The following is a 24,711-nucleotide window of genomic DNA, read 5'->3' on the forward strand; positions in this document are numbered from 1 at the left end:
TTACATAAAATCTTATGAAAATTTTAGTGCCATACATATAAGGCAGTATAAAATATTATGCTCAGTTAATGTCATTTGACATTTGAAAAATTAGACTATTTTAGTTAGCTGCATGTTTGCTTATCAATGTTAACCCAATGTTAACATAAAATGTATTCCAATCATGTTAGTAAGAATTTTAGGAGTCACCAAATGAACGGTGCAGCAACTGTTTCATTAGCTCTGCTGCATCGGACACTTTTCGAAGGAAAAAAATTTTTCGGTTCAATAGAACAGACGAAATAGTTTACGTTGCATTAGTTTTGTTTATTTATATAAAACGCATGTCATCACCATTACTGCAACGCACGTTGTAAAAAACAGGAATTTTAACTACACGCTTTGAACGTGTAATTCGACGCACCTGGACTTACAGCGATAGCTTTTAAACTGCGGGGTTTTCCCACTATTTAAACTTTAAAGGGTATCCATTTCCAACAGCAGCGGCACAATCTCGCAGTGGTCGGTGGACGATTCAGTGGTTTCAAAAAACAAAACAAAAAACACACTCCTCGGCAAGCAGACGCTCGAAATTTCCACACAGCGCGTACCTGTAATGTGCGCACAGAGCGACGCTTAATACACTGTGGCCCCGTTGTCCTATTATTACTGTTGTTGTCGTTGCAACTTTTTCATCGTTGCTCAGTCGTAGGAAACAAGTGTGCAGCGTTGCGTTCGTGGATTTTCGAAATACCGTCTTTTCGTTCCATCGCTTGAAAATAATAAGGGGGTTTAGGGGAGAGGACTGTTTGCGCTCGACTCTATCCTGGTTCTCCATTTAATTTCAATTTGCACATCGCAATGACTTAAGTACGAATTAACGGTTTTTGTCAAACGAGTTACGGTTGCATAGAATGTTTTTTTTATTTTTATTTTTAGATGTAGTTTTCATTCATCCGCAGTAAATCGGTATGTATACCTACATTATACACCGTCATATTTGTACTTTGCAGTTTTATGGGACCAAAAGGTTAAAAGCCGATAATTGATCACCCAACTTCGTTCCAAAAACTCAAAAATAAAACAAAAATCCACACGCCAGTGGTAAAAAAAGGAAATTTCCCCTTTGCTCGTTGTAATTTTCATCAAACAGACTACAGCGCGCATACACAAACATGCGTATCCTATCCAACCCTTTTCGGCCTCCGCTGGATTTTCGATAACCCAATTACCTCCAACCCCCCCCCCCATCAAGTTTGGAGGGCATTTAAATTTCCCGCGCTCTCGAGTTAATTACCTTGATTGAGTAATTGTATCGTTTACTCTTGTCCAGGTAAACATACTATTCGAGTGTGCGAAATTGGCCTCTCTGTACCCGGAACCTAAGCGATCACTTGTTTCGGTAAAAATCCGGAAATCCAAAGCGATCGATTCCTGTATGTCGAAATCTTTCATCGGCAAATCGTCGCACATGACGATTATGCAAAGCGAGCGTTTGATCTCTCAACTTGACGATTGATTTCAATAGAGGCGCGTGCGCCCTCGACGGAAAAGAATGAGGCGTCCGCTTAACGAGGGACACGAGTACCTATAGTGCACAATTCACACAAGGGCATCGGAGCCCCTAAGATGGAAAGGGACGGACTCTGCTGTACACATATACACGTACGAGAGCACGTATTTGCTTTTGGCAAACAGGGAGGCTTTTGTCCGCGATCTCTGCACGTCCGTATATATATGCACGATGTGTGTGAGTGCAGCACGTTTGAGCGTCCGATCATTATAGGGTCCTCCAATTACGATCCCTCATCTCTCTCTTTTTATATAGGTATATAAAGTATTGTGCTAAAATGTTGTAACCACCATGTGTTGAAAGGAGTTTATGAGCAAAAGGTGTGGGTCTCGCTCCGAGAGTGCATCGATGATGAACTTGAGAAGTAGTGGCCGATGCTTTTAATTTAATTGGTTCGGGGCTCGAAAAGAGCCTACACGCGCGCTAGCGTGTTGTGTAAGTATATTACTCCACGTCGATTGCGTGCAATATGGTATTGTAATAGATGAAATGTGCTATTTGGAGGAAGTATACTGCACAGAGTTGTAAGGAAGAAGAACTACCGGTTGTGGCGCGATAGATATGCATCTACGATGATCGCAACAACGTATGCCATTACCGCACATATGGTTTACATTCGTTAATTGGACACGTTGTAAGTTTATTGCTCAACAATGCGTATTATACGATGCTGTTGACCGTGGATGTTTTTTTACACGTTGTAGGTAGTGAATTTTTACGTAGAGCTCAATCCAGAAAAACTTTCATACTCCATATAGCCTGACTGAGAACGTTGATAATCTCCATTAGAAAGTGTTCGATGTAATAAAACTAATCTATATGATGTCCATCCATCATTCGTTGATTCTTAAAATTGATATGAGCTTTCAGAATTGAGTATCCAAAAAACAATTCTAAATTAAGCTTAAAGCACCTTAGTACTCCGTACTTCAAAGTAAAATGAAGAATTAAGTTAGAAGTAACACATACTCTGAGGTGGAATTGAGCATTAAGATATGGATACACTATATTTAAAATAAAAATAAGAGTTGAATACCTGGCGCATCAAAATGGAATTAAGATTGAATGACTTTAGACTCGCTAGAATGAGGAATAAGGAAATAGACTTGAATTACATCGTACCTGGAAGTAGAATTCTGAATTGGATTCAAATCTTGCTCTATTCTTCGAGTCAGTGTTCAGAAGTGACTTAAAGCTAGTCGTATACTCTAAAGTGTTGTTCAGAATTAAACCTTGGGTACTCCGTACAATAGAGTTGAAACTGTACTCCAAAGTGTTGTTCAGAATTAAGTTCAGATTACTTCATCCGTACTCCAACCTCAAGATGGATTATGGAATTGGAGTTCCCTATTGGAGAATGGTTCCAATACCTCAAGATGGATTATGGAATTGAGCATGGAGGATTTTTTACTCCAAATACTTTGTTTTCCAATGTGGAATTTAGGATATTTTTGTGGAATCCAATGTGGAATTGGAATCAAGCTTAAAATACTCTTCAAAAATGTAATTAAGACTTACGGATTTCATGAATTCCAAAACAGCTGGAAACCTTGGTTGCAACCTTGGTTAGCACTGGTGTACAGCAAAATCATTGTTTGGCGCATAAGTCTTATATGAAAAATGTAAAGTAAGAACTAATGGAAGTGGCTCGTGGTTCTTATACCTTTTCGTCCTCCTTTTCTTTTTTTGCTAATCCTGTGTGACGATCGATGGAACGGAAATAAGTAATGCCGCATTAATTTACCCTCTCAAGGTCCGTGCAAAGTACAAAGTCGTCGCTCAATGAAACACCGCGAACAACCTTTCGATTTTATTCTCCGGAGTATCATCGTTTGGATCGCCCATGCGCATCAGCAGAGGGGGAAAACAGTCTAATGGCCCCATTGACTTTGAATACATAATTCAAAGACCACGACCGCTCGAATATACATTTCTGCGAGCACGTATCCATATCAAAGTATAGACACAATACACTTTTGCACTCGATTGGCGCAACGTTTTCCTTTCCCTTCGATCCATACAGTGCAGGTTATTCTCACACACAGCCATTAGAGACCCGGTCCCAGCACAGGCTTGGGAGAAAACCAAGCTTCAGAGCGATGATCGAACAAGACAAAAGAAACGAATCGTAAAGTATTACCTGTACGTACACCTGCCCCACCTAACTGCATGCCTTTCTCGCAAGTTGTTCCAACCACATAAGTACGAAGAAAAGGTAAATATGTGTGCAATCTCTCGATCTTTCTCCAGTCACTGGAGCCCAGATCTAAGTAAGTACGTGCGTACGGACGGACCCAATCCCTCCCCCTCTAAGATCTATGATCGGCTGCAGTGCATAAAATGAGCACTCGCGTTTTCCCAAGGCGCGGTCGGTCGATCGGTCCGCGTACAGCTGCTCATAGCTCTCTACGGCTCGACGCGAGGAAATTCAAGGATGGATAATATAAATAAGTACATCGATGAAGCGTATGAGTCCGCACGGAGAAATTGTCATTGGGTTATGTATACAACTGCTTGGACGACGATTGGGATCGATCTGAGTGGACTACAGAGTGTCCCTTTTTACTTGTAACTTGTGTTATATACTCTCTGTTGTTCTTTTTTCTTTCAATCTATTTGGTGTTATTGATAAACTTGACTTTGGTGTATGAACGCAAACACATTAAAAGATAACATCGAGACAACTCATCGAGGGAATAGTCTTTAACGTTCTACCAAGAGTGTTACACCTAGTACAAGTAAATGTGTTATGTACATCCTGTGAAGTATAAACGTAAAGAACCGAAAACATATTTTTGAGGTATAGGTACTTTTGTCTCGTGCTCAGTAAGTAACGAGGCGGATATAGTGTACTCTTTATGCGAGGAAAACTGCGGGAACCAAAAGCTGGCTTTGCAATGCATTGCTGATCGAGTGCGCATACACTTTATACACGGATCTATACTATACGTACAGTATGTATTTGTGGTTTCTACTGTTGCAGTTGAGTATACAGGGTATGGGTAGGAATTAGCGGATAGTCACGAGGGAGATGCTGGGAGTTTACGGCGCAGTTGCCTGTGTATACATGTACGTGGAGTTTACGGTATTAACGCCCTGTTGAATATTCATAACGCGAATATATAGGTGATAACGTAAAGGTACCGTGTTTCCTCGGTGCTTTTCTCCTCCTTCCCGTTTTCTTCGCCACAAAGCTTTTTGCCCATGCATATCTCGTCTCTTTGTCATCGGAGAGCACATCATTTGCTGGTGGTGGTGAGGAAATTAATTGAATAGGGGCTACATGTTTATGTGCATGAACGTATGTATAGTGGAAAGTAATGGTTTATATGTGTGGATGTAGAAAACCTAGATTTTTAAGGGAAAGAGTAATGAAAATAACAGTAATTGCCGATCTCATGTACGTTATTACTTTTTTCCACAAGTATTCGGTAGATTTGAACGTCTGCAATCGCACACCAGTACTCTCAGAAGTAACTCCAGACCCTCGCGAAATTCAAACATGAACTTTAACCCGAGCCTTTTAACCCCATAACCCTATAATCCCAGAGCCTTCAACCCTATTACCCGGTAACCACAGAGTTTTTTTATTATATAACATAGGGAAAATGCATGTATCACGGCCCATGGCGTTTATAAACTCCGAGGTTACCGCGGGGATATGGGATTAAAAGCTTCAGGATTCATGGGGTAATGGAGTTAAAGGCTCTGGGATTATGGGGTGAAAGACTCTAAGATTATAGGGTTATAGGGTTCAAGTACATTTTTAAATTTCCCGGGTGTTTGGAGTCACTTTTGAGAGAGCTCTGCCACACACTGAACGGGAAAAGGTAGGTTCATTCAATTTCTAAAATAACTTAGGTAGGTAACTTGTATAATCTGAGATAATTTAAAGCTGGTTAGTGGGGTTAAGTGATTCTGAAACTATATAATTTATAAGGTGGTTAATAATTTTCATAGTAATGATTGATAACTCAAGTAACTCAACACAAAAACACCCTTTAATATTTTTAATTCACATATGTCATTACAAATACTTGAAAATTTCGATTAAGTATAAAAATTTGAGAAAAACTTTATCTCTGCAAGGATGTACTAAAACTCTAATGACACGACACAATACAAAAATAATTAAATTTACGTACATGATATGGCTAAATGATTTTAATTCAAATAGGTTGTTCTAGAAGGCATTGGAAATAATATGTTAGTTTTTTAAAATCCATTGTAATATATAATTTTTTTTCATACGGTTCAACCACACTTCACTTTTTTTATCTTTGAAACGGCACGAGCAATCTTTGTGAAATTTTAACCACTAATGTATGGCAACATTGCAAAGTGATGTCTAACATTTGGGATATTTCTGTTGAAGGTAGATATTAGACCAACTAACTTATGAGACAAAGAAAAACAGGAACCATCCAACTATACTTTTCTTTAATTTTATAAAAAGATATCTTATTGCTCTACATCAATTGCGAATTCATGCGATTCATGTACGCACAATAGCGCGAAAGTGAAAATCGAAAAGGTGCCGGGAAGAACTCGTCGAGCCGTGGAGAACCACCTCGTTGATTTCTATAGAAAAACAAGCGAGTCTCGAAATATACAGGCATACATAACACATTACAAATGATGCATATAGTCCATAGAGCGTGCTCGACGTTCAATTATCCAGAACTTTCTAGAAAAAAAAAAAAAAAAAAAAAGAGTCCAATTAGGAGAAAAATGGTATTTTTTCGCGGAAAAACACGGTAAAAGGCGCTCGCACTACGGTTATACGTATTTCCTGGTAGTCTAAATGAAGTGCTCAAAGGAAAAAGGCAATTCGCAGGCTTCAGTCGCAGGCATGATCCTAAACCGTACCTGTACGCAAAGGTCGCGAAAATGCTTTCGCGGAAACGTGAAAACGAGTTTCGCACACGACTCTTTGTGCGGAAGGCACTGTACTATGTCCTTGTGTGTGTCACCTCATGGTACATGCGTAGATAGACATCGACTTGTGGAAACGCAAGGCTTGCGTACCGCAGGACATCCGACAACGCCGAGGCGGTGCTACGCTTTCTCCAAGCAGGTACGTATGGGTAGATATAGCGCGCGTGTGCGGCTTTCGCGGTCGACTCCCCTGGCTAACAGTATCGCCGTCGTGCTCCAGAATCGAGTTTCAATCTTCCTAGCTCGGCTTCGGTAATCCAACCTCCCGCTTGACGATCTCTCTATGTATATTTTTCCTCGCAGTGCTTTTGAATTCGTACATGTACGCGCGCAAAACTTTAACCACACTTGGCTGAAGTTGACGCGCACACGCGTAGACCAGTCCTACTGTAGGTATCAGCTGCTTGTGAAGACAGCCTGGAAATAATTAAAGTTCCTTATCTTATCGATCTTGCCGTTATCACTCGATGGAGTAATTTTGTTATTTGTTGAATGAAAACCTTTTTGGTGCGAGAATAAAGCCTGAAGGAGAAGACAAGTTGATAAGTCAAGTAGAAAAGTAGGAAGTACGGTGTATATACGGTGTCGCATGAGTAACATGAGGGGTGCAAGGTGTGAGTTCTGTCTTTACACCTTAAAATATCAAGAATGCTCACCAACTTTTTTCTAAACCAACGAAATAGCTATTTATCTGATGAATTGAAAAAAGGACTTTCTTGAGCCAAGTCGAAATTAAACGGTTGTTAATGTTTCGATCCATAAGAATATCGTTGTGCCATTGGTGGACTCCGAAGGGCTGGTTTGTCTGGTTAATCGATAACCAACCAAATAACGTTGTGAATTAAAAACTGCGTGATCGGTAAGGTAAATGGCAGAAAACTTCAATCACATCTGGACATGAACCTAGAATCTAGCAGCTACATTCGTAGTACTTGTCTGCCAAGTTCATGATTTTGTGTCATACGTTGGAGGGAACATAAAAGAAAATTAAATGTTTGACTATAATTATGTCACTGCTTGATTCAGGTTCATCGCCTGGGCTGTCTTTATAAAAGGAATACGTGAAAAACACATGTTAAAGTTAACCGTTGTTATTCATGTTTGTAGTAAGATCATATCACTTTGTACACTTCAAGTGGCATTGTTAGAGTTTAATGAAATGTAAGCTGGTATTTTTTGATGAATTTTCAAAAAAGACATAAAAAAATCCCCTACAAACAGGTCTCTGCTCTGCATTAAGGTGAAGTACATATATATATATATATATATATATATATATATATATATATATATATATATATTATGTGGACCACGCAACACCTGCCTTATCTGTACTATTGAACAGACGATCACTTCTCCGAATGTCAACGATGCCCCGGATATTGATTCTTTTACGCTGTAGTTTTCCTGGTGACGCTTTGCTGATAACAACGAGCTTCAATAGAAGATTTTCGACGCTTTGTGATGTATTTATGCGCTGAAGAAGAGGAGAAGACACCATAATTAGTTCATAATTAGTCGCTGCTATTGTTGTCAACGATAACTTTTTTGTGTTCCGCGAATACATTAATAAGTAATGTTCTCCAGCTCACTGGATGAGTTGTATGGAAACCATTGTCCTGAAGCCAAATTTAACCAGAGTTTATTTGTGTTTAATTATAATGAAAATCTATTGTAATCGTCATTTAAAAGTCAAGGAGCTAAACCACAGCTGCCGGACAATCGATGCACAATTCAGTTTCTATTATTGTATCAATGGTGAACTACAATGCCTTTATAAAGGGTATACCCTCTTTGCGAAAGGAGGCGAACGTAAGCTACGACAACAATATGGTTAATTTAGCCATCGGATTCCAATTATGGAAATGCAGAATCGTATAATTGGGTCCTATTATATTCGGTCGCGATCAAAAACATCAGCGTTACTGAACGATTCTTCTTGGCTTTCGTTCGCTACACGGAAAATCTGCGATAGCGATGAGGATATTTTAAGGCATCACGTTTCGAGACGTACGTGCGTGTCTACGGTCACCTCCCCTTCCGTGAGATGTAATTGCAAATCAGAGAAAAGAGAGGACATCTCACCTTGAAGGATGAAACAGCTGTTTGTGGATTTCACAGCAAATGCCAGCACTTTGATGGAGAGTTGAAACGGGCCTTCTGGCAGTGAACCACGACGGGGTCTTTGTTTTAGTTTTGTTGCGCACACTACGTAAAAAACGTGTAACCAAACAAAACAAAAAAAAAAAAAAAGACGCGCAAGGGCCCCAACCGCGCATAGTAGCGTTTTGCCGCTCATCAGTATTTATCGCGACGCGCGCCCTCGTCCATATTTTTTTTTTTTTTTTTTTCTATTCTCCGTGGAACAGGCAGTGCTGCAGTACCAGACAAGTCGAGCGCGAGGAGCACAATGTGGCAAGCCAACGCGGTGACGGGGCTCTTTTTTTTCTCATTCTTCCTCGCCGCGCTTTCCTTCCTCTGTGCTTGCCTCCTTTTCCAGCTCACCCTCCCCCTCGTCCTTCCTCTTTCTTTATTCCTGTCCACCTCTGCGGCGCTCGTGCCCCCCCCTCCCTTTTTCGTCGTCGTCCTCTCTTTTCTTAATCGAGAATTACCTTTGTACGTGTGACGGCACGGATTCTAAGCGCTTCCCCTTTCTGTGTACCGCACAAAAAGGCTTTCCTTGGCGATGAAATCGTGAAAAGGCTTACGTGTACGAGTATGATGCATATACATACACGTAACGAGGAAGGGGTAAAACAACTCGTGCACAGTCGATGGTGATGGGGCGAACGATTGATTTCTGTTTTTGTTGAGTACTTTGGTATATGCTATTGGGTGTAGGGCTTTTAGATTCATTGTCTAATATAGTGTATTGAATTGCAATATCATCGCAATATCAAGGGACATTGCCGCCCTTTTTTTAATATACTCTTCTTCCTAACGATTTCCATTCCAAATATAAGTACAAACTCTCGAAGGAATATGCTAAACTGGTCTTATTATTGGAGATTGATTTTGTATTTGCTACAGTTGTTTTATAATGAATTGAGTGTAGGTTAGCCGAGCGTCTCTCGGTTTACATTAGCTGGAGGAATTTAAATGTATAGGGCAACCGGAGAACACGAAGAAGCATTTACACTTAATTTGATCAAATGCTTGTTTTATTTTTAAAGGGAGCTTGAAGTAATACAGTAGGTATCGAAAAGCTTGATTTTTTTGGCTACTCTTTGAATGAGTGAAAAATATTTGGAAAGTGCAAAATTGCCATCAATTAACCCTCGACAAGAGAAATGACTTTGTCATTTAGGTAAAAATACCAAATAAATACTAAACGTATACACACTTTAAAAAAAAGGCTCGATCAATCATTCACTAAAAGTGACTCTAAACTTTGGTTCTGTAATAAGTAAATGGTTTTTAACGTTCACTTAAAGTCGTAATGGAGTAATTACAACAAGATTTTTCATTTCAATACTGATGCCATTACGAGCTTTAACAAGATATAACCAAGGACGGTATATCCAAATCACTTCGTACATCTAATTTAAAACATCAGGGGTTTTTATTAACAGTCTTTGCAAAGTTTATTTTTCGTTTATTGAAAAATTAGAAGAAAAAAAACTAGGAACGACAAGAAGTTAAACTTCAAAATGATGTCCCCTTCCCAAAAACGACCCAAAGCATATCCCCAAGCACCGGGAAAAGGGCACCCGATGCGATAACCCTCGAAGAAAAAAAACCTCGGTCGTTCGCGTACCAAACGAGCATCAGAACGACTTCGAGTCAAGTGCGCGATGCGCTCCGTTGCGCGGAAAAAGCCGTCGTCCTTTCATCCCCCCGGAGTGAGTCAAACCACTGAAAAACTGAGAAATTGAAGAAAAAAAGCCAGCGCCACGTGCCACCCCCCCGGCTTGCCTGCACATATATGTATACGTGTAAGCCAAAACGAGGAGCGAATAATCCGAGGGAAAGCGTAGACCCGCGAAACCATAAAGTGCGGCGACGGCGGCGAGGTAGTATATATAGGTATCGCGGATTGATTGCACACACACACCCACTCATACATATATACACTCCGAAACATACAGGTAAGCGCGTATTAGAAGCTCCGTCCTCTGGCCTCTACTCCCTTAAGCCTTTTATACACCCTCCCTCCCTCCTTGACGTGCGGATCGGACGGACCATTCGATACGTGCACATGTGTGCACGCGTATATAAACCTACGTCCCTCCCCCCCCCCTCGCGGCTTATTCCCTTTCTTGCGTCTTACGTACGTGGGTGCGAGAAAGAGGATGCGACACGAGAAGCGGAGGGCGAGGGGTGGCTTGACAGACAGCCGAGGGACGCCCGGAGAAACAGAAAACCCCCCTGGCTATGGGCTCTCTCGCGGGGAATTCGATTACTAATTCCTATATACATATATATGTATACACATGCCAAAGAGAGAGAGAGACGTGTATACCCACGCAGAGTGTCTCTGTAGGTATATAGTTACATCCCTCTGTGCTCGAAGCGGATTTGCATTCTCGTGTATTATACGCAGAGCACTTTATACATTATGCACGTGGTGACACGAGCTCAGATCGTTGTTGTTGTTGTTGCCCGTCGTCTTCGATATTAAACGTCTGCAATGGACTGGCGCTCTCGACGGGCGTCTTTGCTTATTGTTACCACTACGTATGTATATAGGTACAATGTTGTTGTTGTTGTTGTCGTACACGTACAAGTGCATCATTCGTACCGATGGCCCGTGAGCGGATTACATTCGAGTAATTAGATTTGGCTTTCGCTGCCTTTTATTTCGCGCACACGTGTCGCACGGTACTGGTGTACGTGGTGGATATGGATTTTCGAGCTTACTTTCCTCGCAATCTCTGCACCTGTCGTTTCAAAGGACCACTGCATCGTCTCGATTTCGTCAAATCGAGCTTTTTCTCGCTGGTTTACTTTTGCACGTATACCATATGATAGTACACATTCACGCGAGCTCACGTTGATCCACAAGTACCAGAGCTCATTTCAACTCGCGCGTGAGAGAAAAAAAAATTGCGTGTCCGATACGCGAAATTCATCGATCTGGTATGACTTTCGTTGCTGGATACGTGCACTTGGGCGTGAGCTTTGCTATGTATGTGCATTATCTGATTGATATAATTCGACCTTAGAACCGAGAGAGCTGGTTAAGCATTTTGGGATCGAATAATTTTTCTCTCATTCCCGAGATCTCTAAAAATATAAATGTGGGTCCATCCACTTGTTACGACACGAGGCCCCCCTATAGCGAATACCCCCAAACGTCTCGTCGAGGTATCACAAGCGTAGTAGCGGAATAGCCGCTTTCAATATCCCTAAAAAAATGCATTCAATACGCATGGACGCGTGATGTGTCTAGCACTGCAAGGTGGGACCGGATTTGCGATGAATTCAGTGCACGACTGCGAGAAAAATATATGGAGAGCCCCCCTTTCTTCGACGTAGCCCGAGGGTTTTTCTCACCCCCACTATTGCCCATTAATTTTTTTTCCTTCCCGCTTACAAACACATAAATAACAAAACGGAGGCATCACGAGCTGATGGCCCGATGGACTTGCGGGGGGGTCGAAAAACCCAGAAAAGATGCTAACTTTGCTGCTGTATGTATAGGCACACGCACACGCGTATACCAGTTGAGAAAGGAAGGGACGCAGTATAATAAATGTATACGAGCAAAAAGGCGGTGGAAAGGAAAAAAAAAAAAAAAAAAAGAAGGAATGGTCGAAAAGAGGGATGGTGTAATAGTATACGCAACGTGTGTGCTGACGAAAGGAAAACAATACCCGTAGAGTCTGGAATAATGGCACACGAAAACCGTGATAATCTGAGTGTTTCTACTCAACACCAACGTTTACAAATGTACATATTATGTACATTACAGTAAATTAATGCTAATGAAATTTAAATATGAAAATGATGAACCATACGGTGTAGATTGGATAAGTTGATCGATACCTAATATGTATGGTTACTTGTTGTAGCAAATTTTAAAACAGTCGAGAAAAAAGTAACACATCAAAGCTGTACGTGGCATCACAGCGTTCGAACAAACTCGGACGGAGTGGGTGAGAAAAAGAGGGCAAATGACAAGAATCTAAAAAGCAACAGCATGAGTACCTATGTGACAGAGGTATAATGTAATGACGCGCGTGCCTCGTCAGGTGTACGTATATATATTTATGGAAAGCCCTGCTCCGTTATTTCGTCTATAATACAAAAAGTAAAGTATATGAGCAGAACGATACACATCGACGCGCCTGTAATCCTATAGGACCGGGAAGCAGCATTGTCTCGTGTTTTCAGGTGTAAAGAAGAAGAGCAGCTGTGTCTTGACTAACTCTTACGTGTACAAGTAAGTGCATCGACGAAAATTAAGAACAGAAAAAAAAAAAAAAACTTTTCCTTCCCTCCCCAGACCTAATTGAGACAGTCCTGATGTGGGTCCCGCAGGTGTCGACGCACCCGGTGCCCTGGCCCCAAAACAGACACATCTACACCTGTTTTGAAAATACCTCATGATAATAACAACCATGCTAAAATACGTCCCCCCTCCCTCCTCTCCACAGATACACACGTATACACAGCGGGTACTACACCTGCTATATGCTATATGGTGCTATATGTACACACACACGCGCGCGCGCGCGCGCATAACGTCTCCCTCCCTCTTCCTCCGGCTCGCGAGGAGAAAAATCAATAACGGGGAAGCATGGTGGTGGTGGCTGGCCGGCGCGTCAGCGCCAGACAGAGAGAGCCCCGTCGTCTCATCCGCCTCTCTCTCTCTCTCTCTCTCTCTTCCTCCCTTATGCTCGCTTTTTGCTTGTATATAATATATACGTATATGTTGTATCTACGCTCTATCTCTCAGGTGGCACGAGGCGCCGCTCGTCGAGTGTCGTGGTGCGCATGAGATGCCCGCGAGCTAGGGCCGAACGAGGACGGAAACACGTCGGTGGGGCATGTGCGTGTATATTGCATACACCAGTGCGAGGGTGTATAGAGCACAGAAAACCAAGAGGGGCAGAGGGCGGGAGGGAGGCTAGAAGCGCGCACGGCCGTAGAGGAGGGCGAGACTCTCTCTCTCTGCCACCCCCGAGCAAAGGCCACCCTACCCCACAACTCTCTCTCTCTCTCTCTCTTTCCTTCCTTCCTTCCTTTGCTTTTCACCGTGTGTTCGTGTATATACAGGGTGTACCTCGTATACACAGCCTCACCCCCTCGAATCGACACTGCCAGCCGAGCAGTCGATGTATGTACTTACGTATAGGTGTGTATGCATGTATACCCAACGTTCGCACTGCGCGCCACGCGATCGAATTCGCCAAGCGAGAATGTGTATGTATATATATACGAGGTCGTCCTCGGTCTCAGCCCCTTTTCGTTGCTTTCGGTTGCCCGTATAGGGACGCACTACGTGCATGGGCCCGTATGAGGTCGTACGAGGCTCAAGAGGGTGCACCCACATTATAATATATATAAATATACTACACGCGGCTTACTCTGTCACCTAACATAACACGACACGTGCCAGAGTATGTCTGACCGTATCTCTGTCGGTTCGTCTGTCTGCTTATTGTCTGTATCATTCGGTTGTGCTGCTACTTATTGTGGGTGCAGGTTGCCAGGCTCACTCGTCGAATCGCAGGCAGCATGGATTCCGCCCTTCTTGCGCACCGGTTTTACAGCCTTTTGAGCGTATATATGGTCTGGTTATTTTTGAGATGAAAAATGAGTTTTTTTCCCCTCTTGGAGTGTTCTTTTTTTTTGTTTTTCTACTTGTAGCTTTACAAGCTTCGGTTTTAATATTGGATCTTTCATTTTTTTTTTTTTTTTCTCTTTGTGAAGGTTTTTAAACCACTTGATGATTAATAAATCATATTCGGTAGCGTAAAAACTTGTCGGGTCAGTTTTTCTTATAAGGCTTTTTTCAGATAAAAAAAAAATTAGAGGATCAATTCTATGGCCTAAGAACGCTTTAAAAAATTAAGTAGGTAATTCTTATTTGTGCTCAACTTGATAATTTTTGAGCAAACTAAAAACAGTTGAAAAGAATCATCTCTCAAAATCGTTGCTAACATAATCAAAATGCATCTGGTGACCCAAGTTGATTTATTATTTGTTTGAGTTTTATGATGGTGGTATTTATTTTGGGTTATTACGAAGAGATTTCAGTGAGTAGATGAGTAAAAAATAACATTTTGGTAGTGACGGACACCCACATTAAAGTGTAAGATCATAGGATCATTTGAATAATTGTGTTATTGTACAATTTTTATTTTCATGCAAGTACGATTCTAGTTTTTGAAGAATAATTTATCGTATTTGTAGAAACATCCAAGCCACATGGCGTCAAGCACAAAACCTCTATTCAAGTCGCTCTCGAAATAATCAAACGATGAATAAATTAACCGTGAAATGTTGTGCTTCCTTCATTAGTTCTCACAACTGAAAACCTTATTTCACGTTTAAAGTGAAGGTTTATCTCAAGTTCAATTTTTTTCAAAGAACATAATTAGGAAAACTTTCATACATCTCTTGTAAGTCGAGAGAGGCAGTACGAACAGGCGCAACGGATGCGAGAAATGTCGCCACGAATTTCTACATGTGTGTATGATGCATACCTGAAAGCTTCTCTACTGATGGTCATAATATATTATATGCTACTCAAGGTGTGACGATACAACACGCAACAGTGGGAGACTTGCAAGCGTGAAACAATCGATAAACAAATGAAAAAATCACGAGTACTTTAACTCATCGATGGAACCCCCGGTGCAACAATATTGCACTTTGAGGTTTAGTCGGGCATGAATTAATCATCCTCCGCGGCGTTGTTCCCGTATACACAGAGCGCACGTGCTCGAGGTCAAGAGATTATAGCTTCACTCGATCGGACACACGCCGCGTTTATTTGGCCGAGCGACGGTGCAACAAAAATACAATCCGCACAGACGATTCTCATCATCGTCATTATGGCAACGATCTCGCGTTCCGTTCCCAACACCGGCCGTAAACAAAAAAACGCCAAGGGAATCAGAGCGACGTGAGAAAGACAATACAATCGGCTTGCGAAAATCGGCCCGGGAAGAAAAAAAGGGGAAAAAAATGTGACTCGCCGGACCCGCGAACAGATACGTCTCGCACCTATATATACCTACCTACACACAATTGCGTAACATCACGACGAGGGATACACACAGCTGTCAAAGAGACTCGCAGACGCGAATCCCACCCGTGTAAGCGCAACGTCGTACACGTACACGTGTACACTTATTATTCGCGTTACGCAATCAAGCGCGTTATTTAGTTATGACTAGTTTAGACATGCGGACGATGGGAACGCGAGTAAGTGCCGCTCTGGGATGATGCTGGTCTCTCTCTCTCTCGATGGTTGCATTTTCCGCGAGTGTAACACATAATATTATACGGGTGTAGGAGTACATTGTTGTCTATACTGGAGCGAGCGAAATGGCTTTCCACCTCCGGGCTATAGCCGGACGAATGCGAGCGCGTTCGAGGGTGCGTATAGTACAATGTGTACACATGCGCGCACACACGCCGCGATTTCTCGATCGATCGTTGGCGTTTCAACGCAACATCCGTCTATAGCCATGGTAATTAGATTTGTTTTCCAAATTAAGTTGTTTATCGCGCGATGCGCAACAACATTTGAATTTTACACATGTCGCGCATGCATGGCTATCGAGGCAAACAGTCGGCACGGAAGAACCAAGGTTGTATACATATAGATCCGCGCGCGAACAACATCCGCGTCTAATAGCACGAAGAAGGAGAGGAGAGAGCACCGCCAGCACTCCCAAAGTACCTAACGAGGGAGCGGCAAACGGGCGGGCGGACGATTACCTCTCGAACCCTCCTTTTCCTTCCCCTGCCCCGACGCGCATCTCGCGCGCACTTCTCCATTGTGACGTTTAATTATGCGCTCCAGGAAACAAATGTGCCACTAGGTCTGACAAATCGCCATGAGCATCGTATTACTTTATCTACATTTTTTAACTCGTGTATATATATATATGTATAGGTGTGAATGATGTGTATATATTTATCGCGCGTATATAACTAACTCGTGCGTAATCCGGTAAATTGATGTATACGGAAGACGAGGAGGTGTGTACGAGTGCAAGAGGTAAGAGGTGAGAAAGGGGTAGGGGGTGCGCCAATGGGGCATGTGGGGGGGAAAGCAAAAGGCGCGACAATGAGAGAACGAGGGTATGGGTACGAACCCTTTGCAATGTGTACGTGCCCACGCATATGTGTGGCCGTAAAATATGGCAAGCGCCTTTTGATCTAAGAGTATGTTGTACCTGTACATGTGTATTGTATATATATACGCGTGTGGACACCTGATGGCTTATACATACCCCATTTATTTTATATACGTATTGGTAGTACGTGCACCAGCTATCGACTCTTTTGAAGGGTAAAAAAACAGAGTAGGGAATTAGAGGTCTCTATTATCGATGTGTGTGTGTGTGTGTGTGTGTGTGTGTGTTTCGTTGTTACGAAGAATTGCTTTTTATTGGCGGAAGCGTTGATTGCTCGTTAGGCTGTATAGTACACTGTTGTGTGTTTTGAAAGCGAGAGGCGTGACTCTCTCTCTTGAGGGTACACGTAGTCCATAGGTCGTAGTCTGGAATTCGTTGAAAAAAACATTTGATATTGAAGAACTTTGGCAACATTAACATTTTGATGGTTTTCCGTATTGTTTTTCTTGAATGAAAATGGCCGTTTTCGCATTTTTTTGAACTTTAAATAATTGTTATCTCGGAAAGTACTGACTGTAAAGAGACCTTTTTTGTTTGTTAAGTCCAAAGAACCTTTAAAAAAAAAAAAAAAAAAAAAAAAAAAAAAAAAAAAAAAAAAATTCCCGGGGTGTAATAAACAGTTTTGAACTCTTAGGCCTGGACGTTTTTTTCAGGGATCAACTCACACAAGACCATACAAAAAAAACCGAATCCAAATATTTTTTTCAACGAATTCCAGGTCACGACCTCGGTTAACATTACTTTTGCGAGGATTGTTATTCCGTTTCGCGCTTATTCGAACGGACTGTTTGCTCGTAATACACGTTTCAAAATGCCGAGCAAGCCTTTTGTATAGTTGTAAGCGTTACATTTTCTCATTGCCAATAAATTGTTGTTCTGTGAGTGCTGCATTTGCGCGCCTCGTGCAAAATTAGTTTATGCGGTGTATCGCCGTTTGCTTTTCTTCAGAAGGTTTTTCGACTGATGTTTTGAGATTGGTTCTACGTTACATGGCCAAAATTGGCCATTACTCACGTGAGAATAAAAAAAACATGGATGTTTTTGGGCTGGAAAAGAGTTAAAAAAATATTTACGGTACTCAATATCGTCCAGAAAATTATTTATTGTTCACGGCAAGTCGGATAAACAGTCAAATATACTTAGTTTGGCACAGTCAAGCTCAGCGCTACTGGAGACAGCAGAAGTCTTGGCCAAAGGTGCCCCACGTTAAATATGCTAACATATGATGTTCACCATCATTCATGATATTGTGTTTTTTTCTTATACTTTTTGTATTTTCGCGTGTGGTGTAAGTACAGGCAACCAATTTACATCCAACTCCGTAAGTTTTCCATATTGGTAATGGTAATGGAGTATAGAGCAACGGAAAAAAGTTGATAAATGTAATTTTATCTCCCAGTCATCGATGCAATCGCTAATCGTAATTAAAGGAGCGGTACATACGACTTGCAAGTGCCTGGAACGTACAGTACCGCGAAACATCTTGATACATACGCGAATCGGGTAAATCTTCGTGTGCCCGTGTAATCTGATCGTTCCGTAATAATTAGCACGTGTGCCAACAATGTAATCTCCCTCCCGAGGATTTATCTCTCGACTGCTCGTGCATTGTGCGAAAAATATCCACCACCTTTTCCATTTTTCGAAATTATCAAGCAACGTTTCGTTGAACGTTGCTGAAACGCTTTCTGAGAAAGAAAATTTTTTTTCGCTTGCTCAAGACGGTCGAGTTCTAACTTGTGCATTCAGCGGGAAAACTGGCACCCGATCGATGCCATTTAAACTTCTCGTACGACTGTGGGTGGAAAAAAATTATGATCGAAAGGATGGGATGACGAAGCGATTTGTTATGCGAATGGATATTTTGGGGTCGCGGTGGACGGAAGTATCAATCAATTTCAATGTAGACGCGAGGGGGAGGTTGAATGTTTCATTTATGCTAATCGTAAGCGACAGTTGTTGACTCGTTATTTAAACGTAGATTTTTGGTGGGCAATGTTTGGTACGAAAAAACACAAAAATTGTCTGATTGACGTTAACCACCAAATGAAATTTTGGAAAATTAAATTGATCAAACAAACGGTCAATGCGTAGCGGAAAACAAGTAAGTGGGGTACAATCGAACGTAGATTAGGCATCAATTAATTTCACTCGGCGGCACCTGCGTGGCGATCGATGATTTTCAATTATTCATCGCGGCCGCGCACCAAATTTTCCAAAGCAAATCGTGTAATTTCAAAGAGCTGAATGCACATAACTTTGAGTTTCCACTAGATTAAAAAACTGCACTGGAACGTAAAAAGCTCGGCGTTTCACACCGAAAGGAGTTGTTTCCGTTTAGCGTTTGAAATCAGGTATCCCGACCAACTTTCAGCGTCGAAACGCTACTCGCGAACCAAAGCAACTTGTGCCCGAGTAATTCAAAGCTGCGCCAAATTCCACTAATTATCCGGGGTGCCAACGTACGAAATTTGCAACTTCTTTCTTCGGCCAAACACCCCCTCTCTCCGTAAAAAAAAAAAAAAAAAAAAAAAAAAAATCCAAAGTACGTTCCACCCCTAGGCGAGAGCAAGCGCGTTATTTTTTGAGCCACTAATTGGAATTTAAAAAGAGGCTGTTGGTTCTTAGGGTTAACTGGAGCACGAATGAAACTGTTTTGGCCGACAACTGCTGGGTGCATTGCTGCGCTCGTTGTCCATACTCGTGCGATTTGGAGGAGAACGAGATAAGTGCGTTTTCGAGTCGTTGAACTTGTTGCGCTGAAATACTCCTTTGTGCGATTAAAATCAGCAGTCGACCGATGGTACGTGCAGCGACCGTTAGATTGGATGGAAAAAAAGAAAAAAATGAAGCTACGCTCGAAAATAGACGCAAAGTGTGGGTTCCATGACGCGCTATAGGTTACACGTCAATAATGCCCGACAAAGGTGTATTTAAGAACACACACGTGTAGATCGATGAAAGCTCACCCACGGCGAGGAGGATAAAGTTTTCGGATCGTCAAAGTAGATAGGTGTATACATCTATATGCAACCCTCGCACGCGTGCTCGCGCGCTCGCGTGAGTGTACGTGAGTCGACGTTGAATTTTCGTAATCCAAGTCAGTGGGAAGAGGGGGGTCGAAGAGCGCGGTACGTACCAGCCTTTTAACCTATTTTTCTCATCCCCCCCGATATACATTATTTTCCATGGTAGGGTCGACTTTCGGTAAAATTCACGCTCTCCCATGTATATTATTATATACACCTGCACGTATGCGATTAGCGTTACCCTTCTCGAGTTGATTCGCTTTGTCAACGTATCGCAATCGCTAGATTATCCTTTTAATTCCCTAGTTTCCATTGCGAGGAGGCGTACATGATAATTTGACTGATTTTTTTCTCGCGTTTCGCCTATCACATCAAAAAATGCATACACACGGAGAAATTGCTCGACAAATATTACTCTTATGATTGTTATTATTATTAGTACACGCTTATCGCACTTTCACCAGCTCAACTAGCGCGCGAAGAGGTCACGCGTTATACAGGGAGAAAGTAGTACCATACTCCCTATCGACACACACACACACACACACACACACACACACACACACAGAGGGAGTTGCGACGAAATAAATGTATAAATATTCCCAACGACTCCTTCCATCATCCACGTGATAATTTGTAGCTACATGTGGGCGCGCGAGCATACGAAGCTAATACACGAGTGTATATAAAGTTGAGAAGGGTCGGAATCACATTTGCCGAGTCATCATATCCCACTGATGTGCTCGTGTTCTTCCTTGCCCCCCCCCCCATCACTCCCATCGTCATTGGAATCAACGCCCGGATGACTCAACGAGGGTGAAAGAACCGCTGGTATTTTGAAAGGTGTTACTAAATAATTATTTCACGTACGCGCCCCCAAACACAACAGATGCGCCCATCGACCATCGAAAAGAGACATACATGTAGCATGGCATCGGGGGAGCGATCGATTTCGAGACTAGATAGCACTAACACGCGCATTGGATATCATCCATCCAAATATACATATACACGTACACCCTGTGCCCTTTTGAATTTCGATCCGTCTATATAACCAATGGTGTGTACGCACATATGTATATCTATGTTATAACAGTGACGTTCGATAGTTGTGGGTTACACGGTTCTCAAGAACACGTATAGCACACTGCCCCGTGAAGTAGATATACCCGTGTAAAGTAAATGTGTGTATCCCCTTTCGCGCAATAATTATCGACGTTGGCACTCTAATTACACTGAATGGTAGAGCACGGGATTAATGTGAGCTCAAAGGAGTACCAACGTGGAGCTGGGAATAAAGGGGGGAGGGTGAAAGCTCTCGAAAAAAATGAAATTTTACGGGCCCTCGATAGAGTAAAATTAAAAAAAAAAAATAAGGGAAGGGGGTAAATAAAAAGTTACTTACCTCATCCTCGCAGGTGGCCACGGTGTTGACCGAGTCCATGCTCTGCGAAAGCGGTGCTTCCATGATGCAGCCGGCTGCGGTAGCTTGCTGCTGCTCGGAGGGACAGGAGGGCACGGACGGTGCAGCCGCTGCACCGTTACTCTGAGCGACTACTGTCACCGGGGTGCTGCTACTACCGTTGTTGTTATTGTTGATGTTGTTACTATTGGAGGTTGCCAGTTGAAGTAGCTGCTGGTGATGCAGGTGATGGTGGTGGTGGTGATGGTGCTGACCAGCGACAACCGCGGTGCTGGCCGGAGGCGGCGACGAGGATGACGACGACGAGGAGGAGGTAGCTGGGACGGCGGCGGCGGCGAGGACGGTGGCCTCCTCTGGACTACAAACAGAGGTGTCCCGCCTGGGTCGTTTGAGCGCCGGAGGCGCTATGGTCGTCGCTACGCTCGTCGCGGCGAAGCTCGCGCCGGCTGCGAAGCTACCGCCCCTGCAAGCCTGAAGGGGCGAGCTCGGGGCGATCGGCAGTGCACTCGCTGCCGATATGGTGGCTGCCGTCGGCAGGATACCCGGCCCACTGCCGGGCTCCAGGACGGCTCGGCCTGCCGCCGCCGCCGCCAAGATCGCTTGGACCGAGCGCGCCGTCAACCTCTGGTGCGCGTTACTATCCAGCTCCCCACCTCCGAGCTGCTGCAGGTGATGCTGTTGGATCAGAGCACTGCCACCCGGACCACCAGGGCTACCAATGTTTGCCGCTGCAATCGCCGAGTTTAATTGCTGTTGCTGTTGTTGTTGTTGTTGTTGTTGTTGTTGTTGATGATGGTACTGGTGTTGGCGCTGCAAGCTCTGGAGGTAAGGGTGCCCGGCCAGGAGCTGATGAGCGTTCGCTGAGCTAGCGATTGCGGCGCTGATAGCTGCAGACTGGTGGTGATGGTGATGATGGGTGGCCGGCCAGGGCCGCCTACGGTAAATGAGAGCCGCCTGCTGGTGAGCTGCTGCTGCTGCTGCTGCTGCAGCAGCGGCCGCCGCGGCCGCCTGTTCTTGGTGCTGCTGCTGCTCCAGTCGTAGCCGTAGCTGCTGCTGTTGCTCCTCGAGCTCCAGAGCTGCTCAGGCTTGCCGGGGGGCCCCCTAAGCTGCTGCAGGCGCTCTCTCGCGCACACGGTTCCCTCGCACAGCCGACACTGTGCGCGCGCTAGTCTGGCTACCGCTCCTGATGCACCAGCAACGGTGGTAGTAGCAGCACCAGCAGCACCACCACCACCAGCGGGTTGTCGTTTTTTTCTCCTCCTCTTTCTCCACCTCCGCGAGCGGTGGCAGCAGCAGCGGCGGCGGCGGCAACCTCCACCTTCTCCACAGTCCTCCACCTCCTGCTCGCGATGACGACGACGACAACGACGACGACGCCGCCGTGGCGGATTCGCGCACGCCTCCCCTCTATTTCGCTCTCCTCCTTTGCTGCTCCAACTTCCCCTCCTCTAGGTACACCGTCCGTCCGTACTGCTCTTGGACACTATCTACTATTATCGCTGCCTTTGCTGATTCTACTGATTCAAGCGCATGCCTCGGAGCACCGTTCGACTTTTACGTACACGCGCAAGTGGTTTACGTATCCACCGATCGAGTGCTGCTGCTGGTGTGTGCTGTCGGCTCGCGCGCGGCAGGTACTACTGTGGCCAGGCAGGTAGGCTTACCCTACTGGACGACAGACTGGCGCACCTGTCAGGTTCGCGGAGCAGCAGCGGCGGTGGTGGTGGCGACGGCGGCGGCAATGCCTCGGCGCACACACGAGCAAGTTCATATATATATATGTATATATACGTATATATGTATATATGTAGATGTACAGGTGTGTACGTGGGTAGGTAAAGGTAAGTACAGAAAGACTCTGATGATGGTGTCTGGCGCGCGCCTCCAATTGACGACTACGAAGCCAACAGCAGTAGCAACAACAGTGGCAGTGCAGGCGGTGGTCCCAGGTAGCAGGGAGGAAAGAGGGAGGAGGGTGTGCTGGTGCACATCGACGAGGGCACCGGGATTCTCTCTCCCTCTTTCTATCTACCGTTGCACGTATACAGGTGGGTAAGTATGCGTGCAAGTGTGGCGTACAGAGCGCGTTGGTGCAGCCGCCAGGTGTGTTCCGTTCCCACGCGTCTATTTCCGCGAGTAATCGATAAGGGTATGTGCATACGCTAGTAGGTGTGGGTAGCGTATACAGGATCCAAGTAGGTGTGCAATACACTAGCACCTATACATTTGCAGGGGTGACCCTTCTTTCCTCCTATTTTTCCTGTTTTTGGGCTGGCCACGGCTTAGTCGTTCTCCGATGGTCTTTGCGCGCGTGCGCTTGCGGCATATTATACGCGCCCAATGTAGAACACACGAGCTTCCGAGCGGTGGGCGACCTCGCCTGCTCGTTGTCCTCGTCGTCTAGGCGACCGCGTTAGACTGCAGCTATTACGTACACGACGCGCCGGCTATCTATCCCCCGAGACAAAGCGCACTCTCCTTTTTCTCCTTCTTTCTTTCTTTCTTTCCTCCTGTCTCCTTCGTGTACGCCAACTCGAGGGGGTTGATTATCTCTCCCTCCACGAGCAGCTGTTCTATACCACCAACGAGCGTCGTGCGTGCTTTCACACGTCTTTTTTCCGCATCCGCGATTTTTGGCCCTTGCGAAGGGGGTGCAACGGAAACGTTGTGAGCGTACGAGCCACGGGTGATCGTAACAACGGTTTGGACACTCGGACCCACGTTGCACGAAAAAATCGGGCGATGATTCTCTCTACTCCTTACTTGCGAGCTTGCAGTCTTACACGAGCGTGTTGTGCGACAACAGCTGCAAGGCCTCAAGTCAACGTATACTATGCATGTAGGATGTAAAAGTCCGCCTGCACGCCGGCTCTCCTTGTTCCCTCTCCTCCTTGTACATAAATATATATTTGCCCGCTCGGCCGACAACTGTCACACTACTGGCTGGAACACGCGCGCACAGACACTTTTATATAGGTATACACTCACTCCTCGCTGTATATATATATATGCGCAATACTTAATTGACGACCGCTGAATTCTCGGGCGCAAGCTTTGCTCGAGCTTTTTTTTTTTTTTTTTTTTTCTCTCTCGTTTCCGTCAATGAGCTGCTGCTGCAGCAGCCACTGCCCTCTGAATCCACCTCCTACTCCTTATCGAGAGCTGCCGCGGCTGCGCTCTTAGCACACACAGCGGTGGGGTGGACGTGCGATAGCACGCGCGACGCGAGAACGTTGAACTTGACTGGAGGCTCGCTCAACCGTCGCTTCTCTCTGCCGCGGAAAAGCCGCTAAGCGCGTTTGCACGTTTCGCGCCGGTGAGCTTTAATTTTTTCCTTTTCCTTTTTTATCGCGATTATTCCATACTCGTTCGATCTTTCGTTTTTCTCCTTATCGTGTCATTCGGCGATGGCAACAACGTGCCTTCGCTCGGCTGCGGTGTAACAACAAA

At 44.2% G+C, this 24,711-nt stretch overlaps 1 protein-coding gene across 3 annotated transcripts in view; it reads right to left on the reverse strand.

Moving 5' to 3' along the window:
* Positions 1 to 22,341, reverse strand: part of LOC106641553 (protein couch potato) — a 95,875-nt gene extending 73,534 nt beyond the window's left edge. For all 3 annotated transcript variants that reach the window (XM_089597819.1, XM_089597820.1, XM_089597818.1), the window contains exon 1: positions 21,244 to 22,341. In XM_089597819.1, coding sequence (XP_089453945.1) covers positions 21,244 to 21,306 — 63 coding nt within the window. In that variant the 5' untranslated portion in view covers positions 21,307 to 22,341. The remainder of the gene's footprint in view (positions 1 to 21,243) is intronic.
* Between the last annotated feature and the right edge of the window lie 2,370 nt (positions 22,342 to 24,711).

The sequence above is a fragment of the Copidosoma floridanum genome, unplaced genomic scaffold (genome assembly GCF_036245765.1).
Source record: "Copidosoma floridanum isolate Cflo_tuat_1 unplaced genomic scaffold, Cflo_Japanese_pri ptg000040l, whole genome shotgun sequence".
Taxonomy (NCBI): Eukaryota; Metazoa; Arthropoda; class Insecta; order Hymenoptera; family Encyrtidae; genus Copidosoma; species Copidosoma floridanum.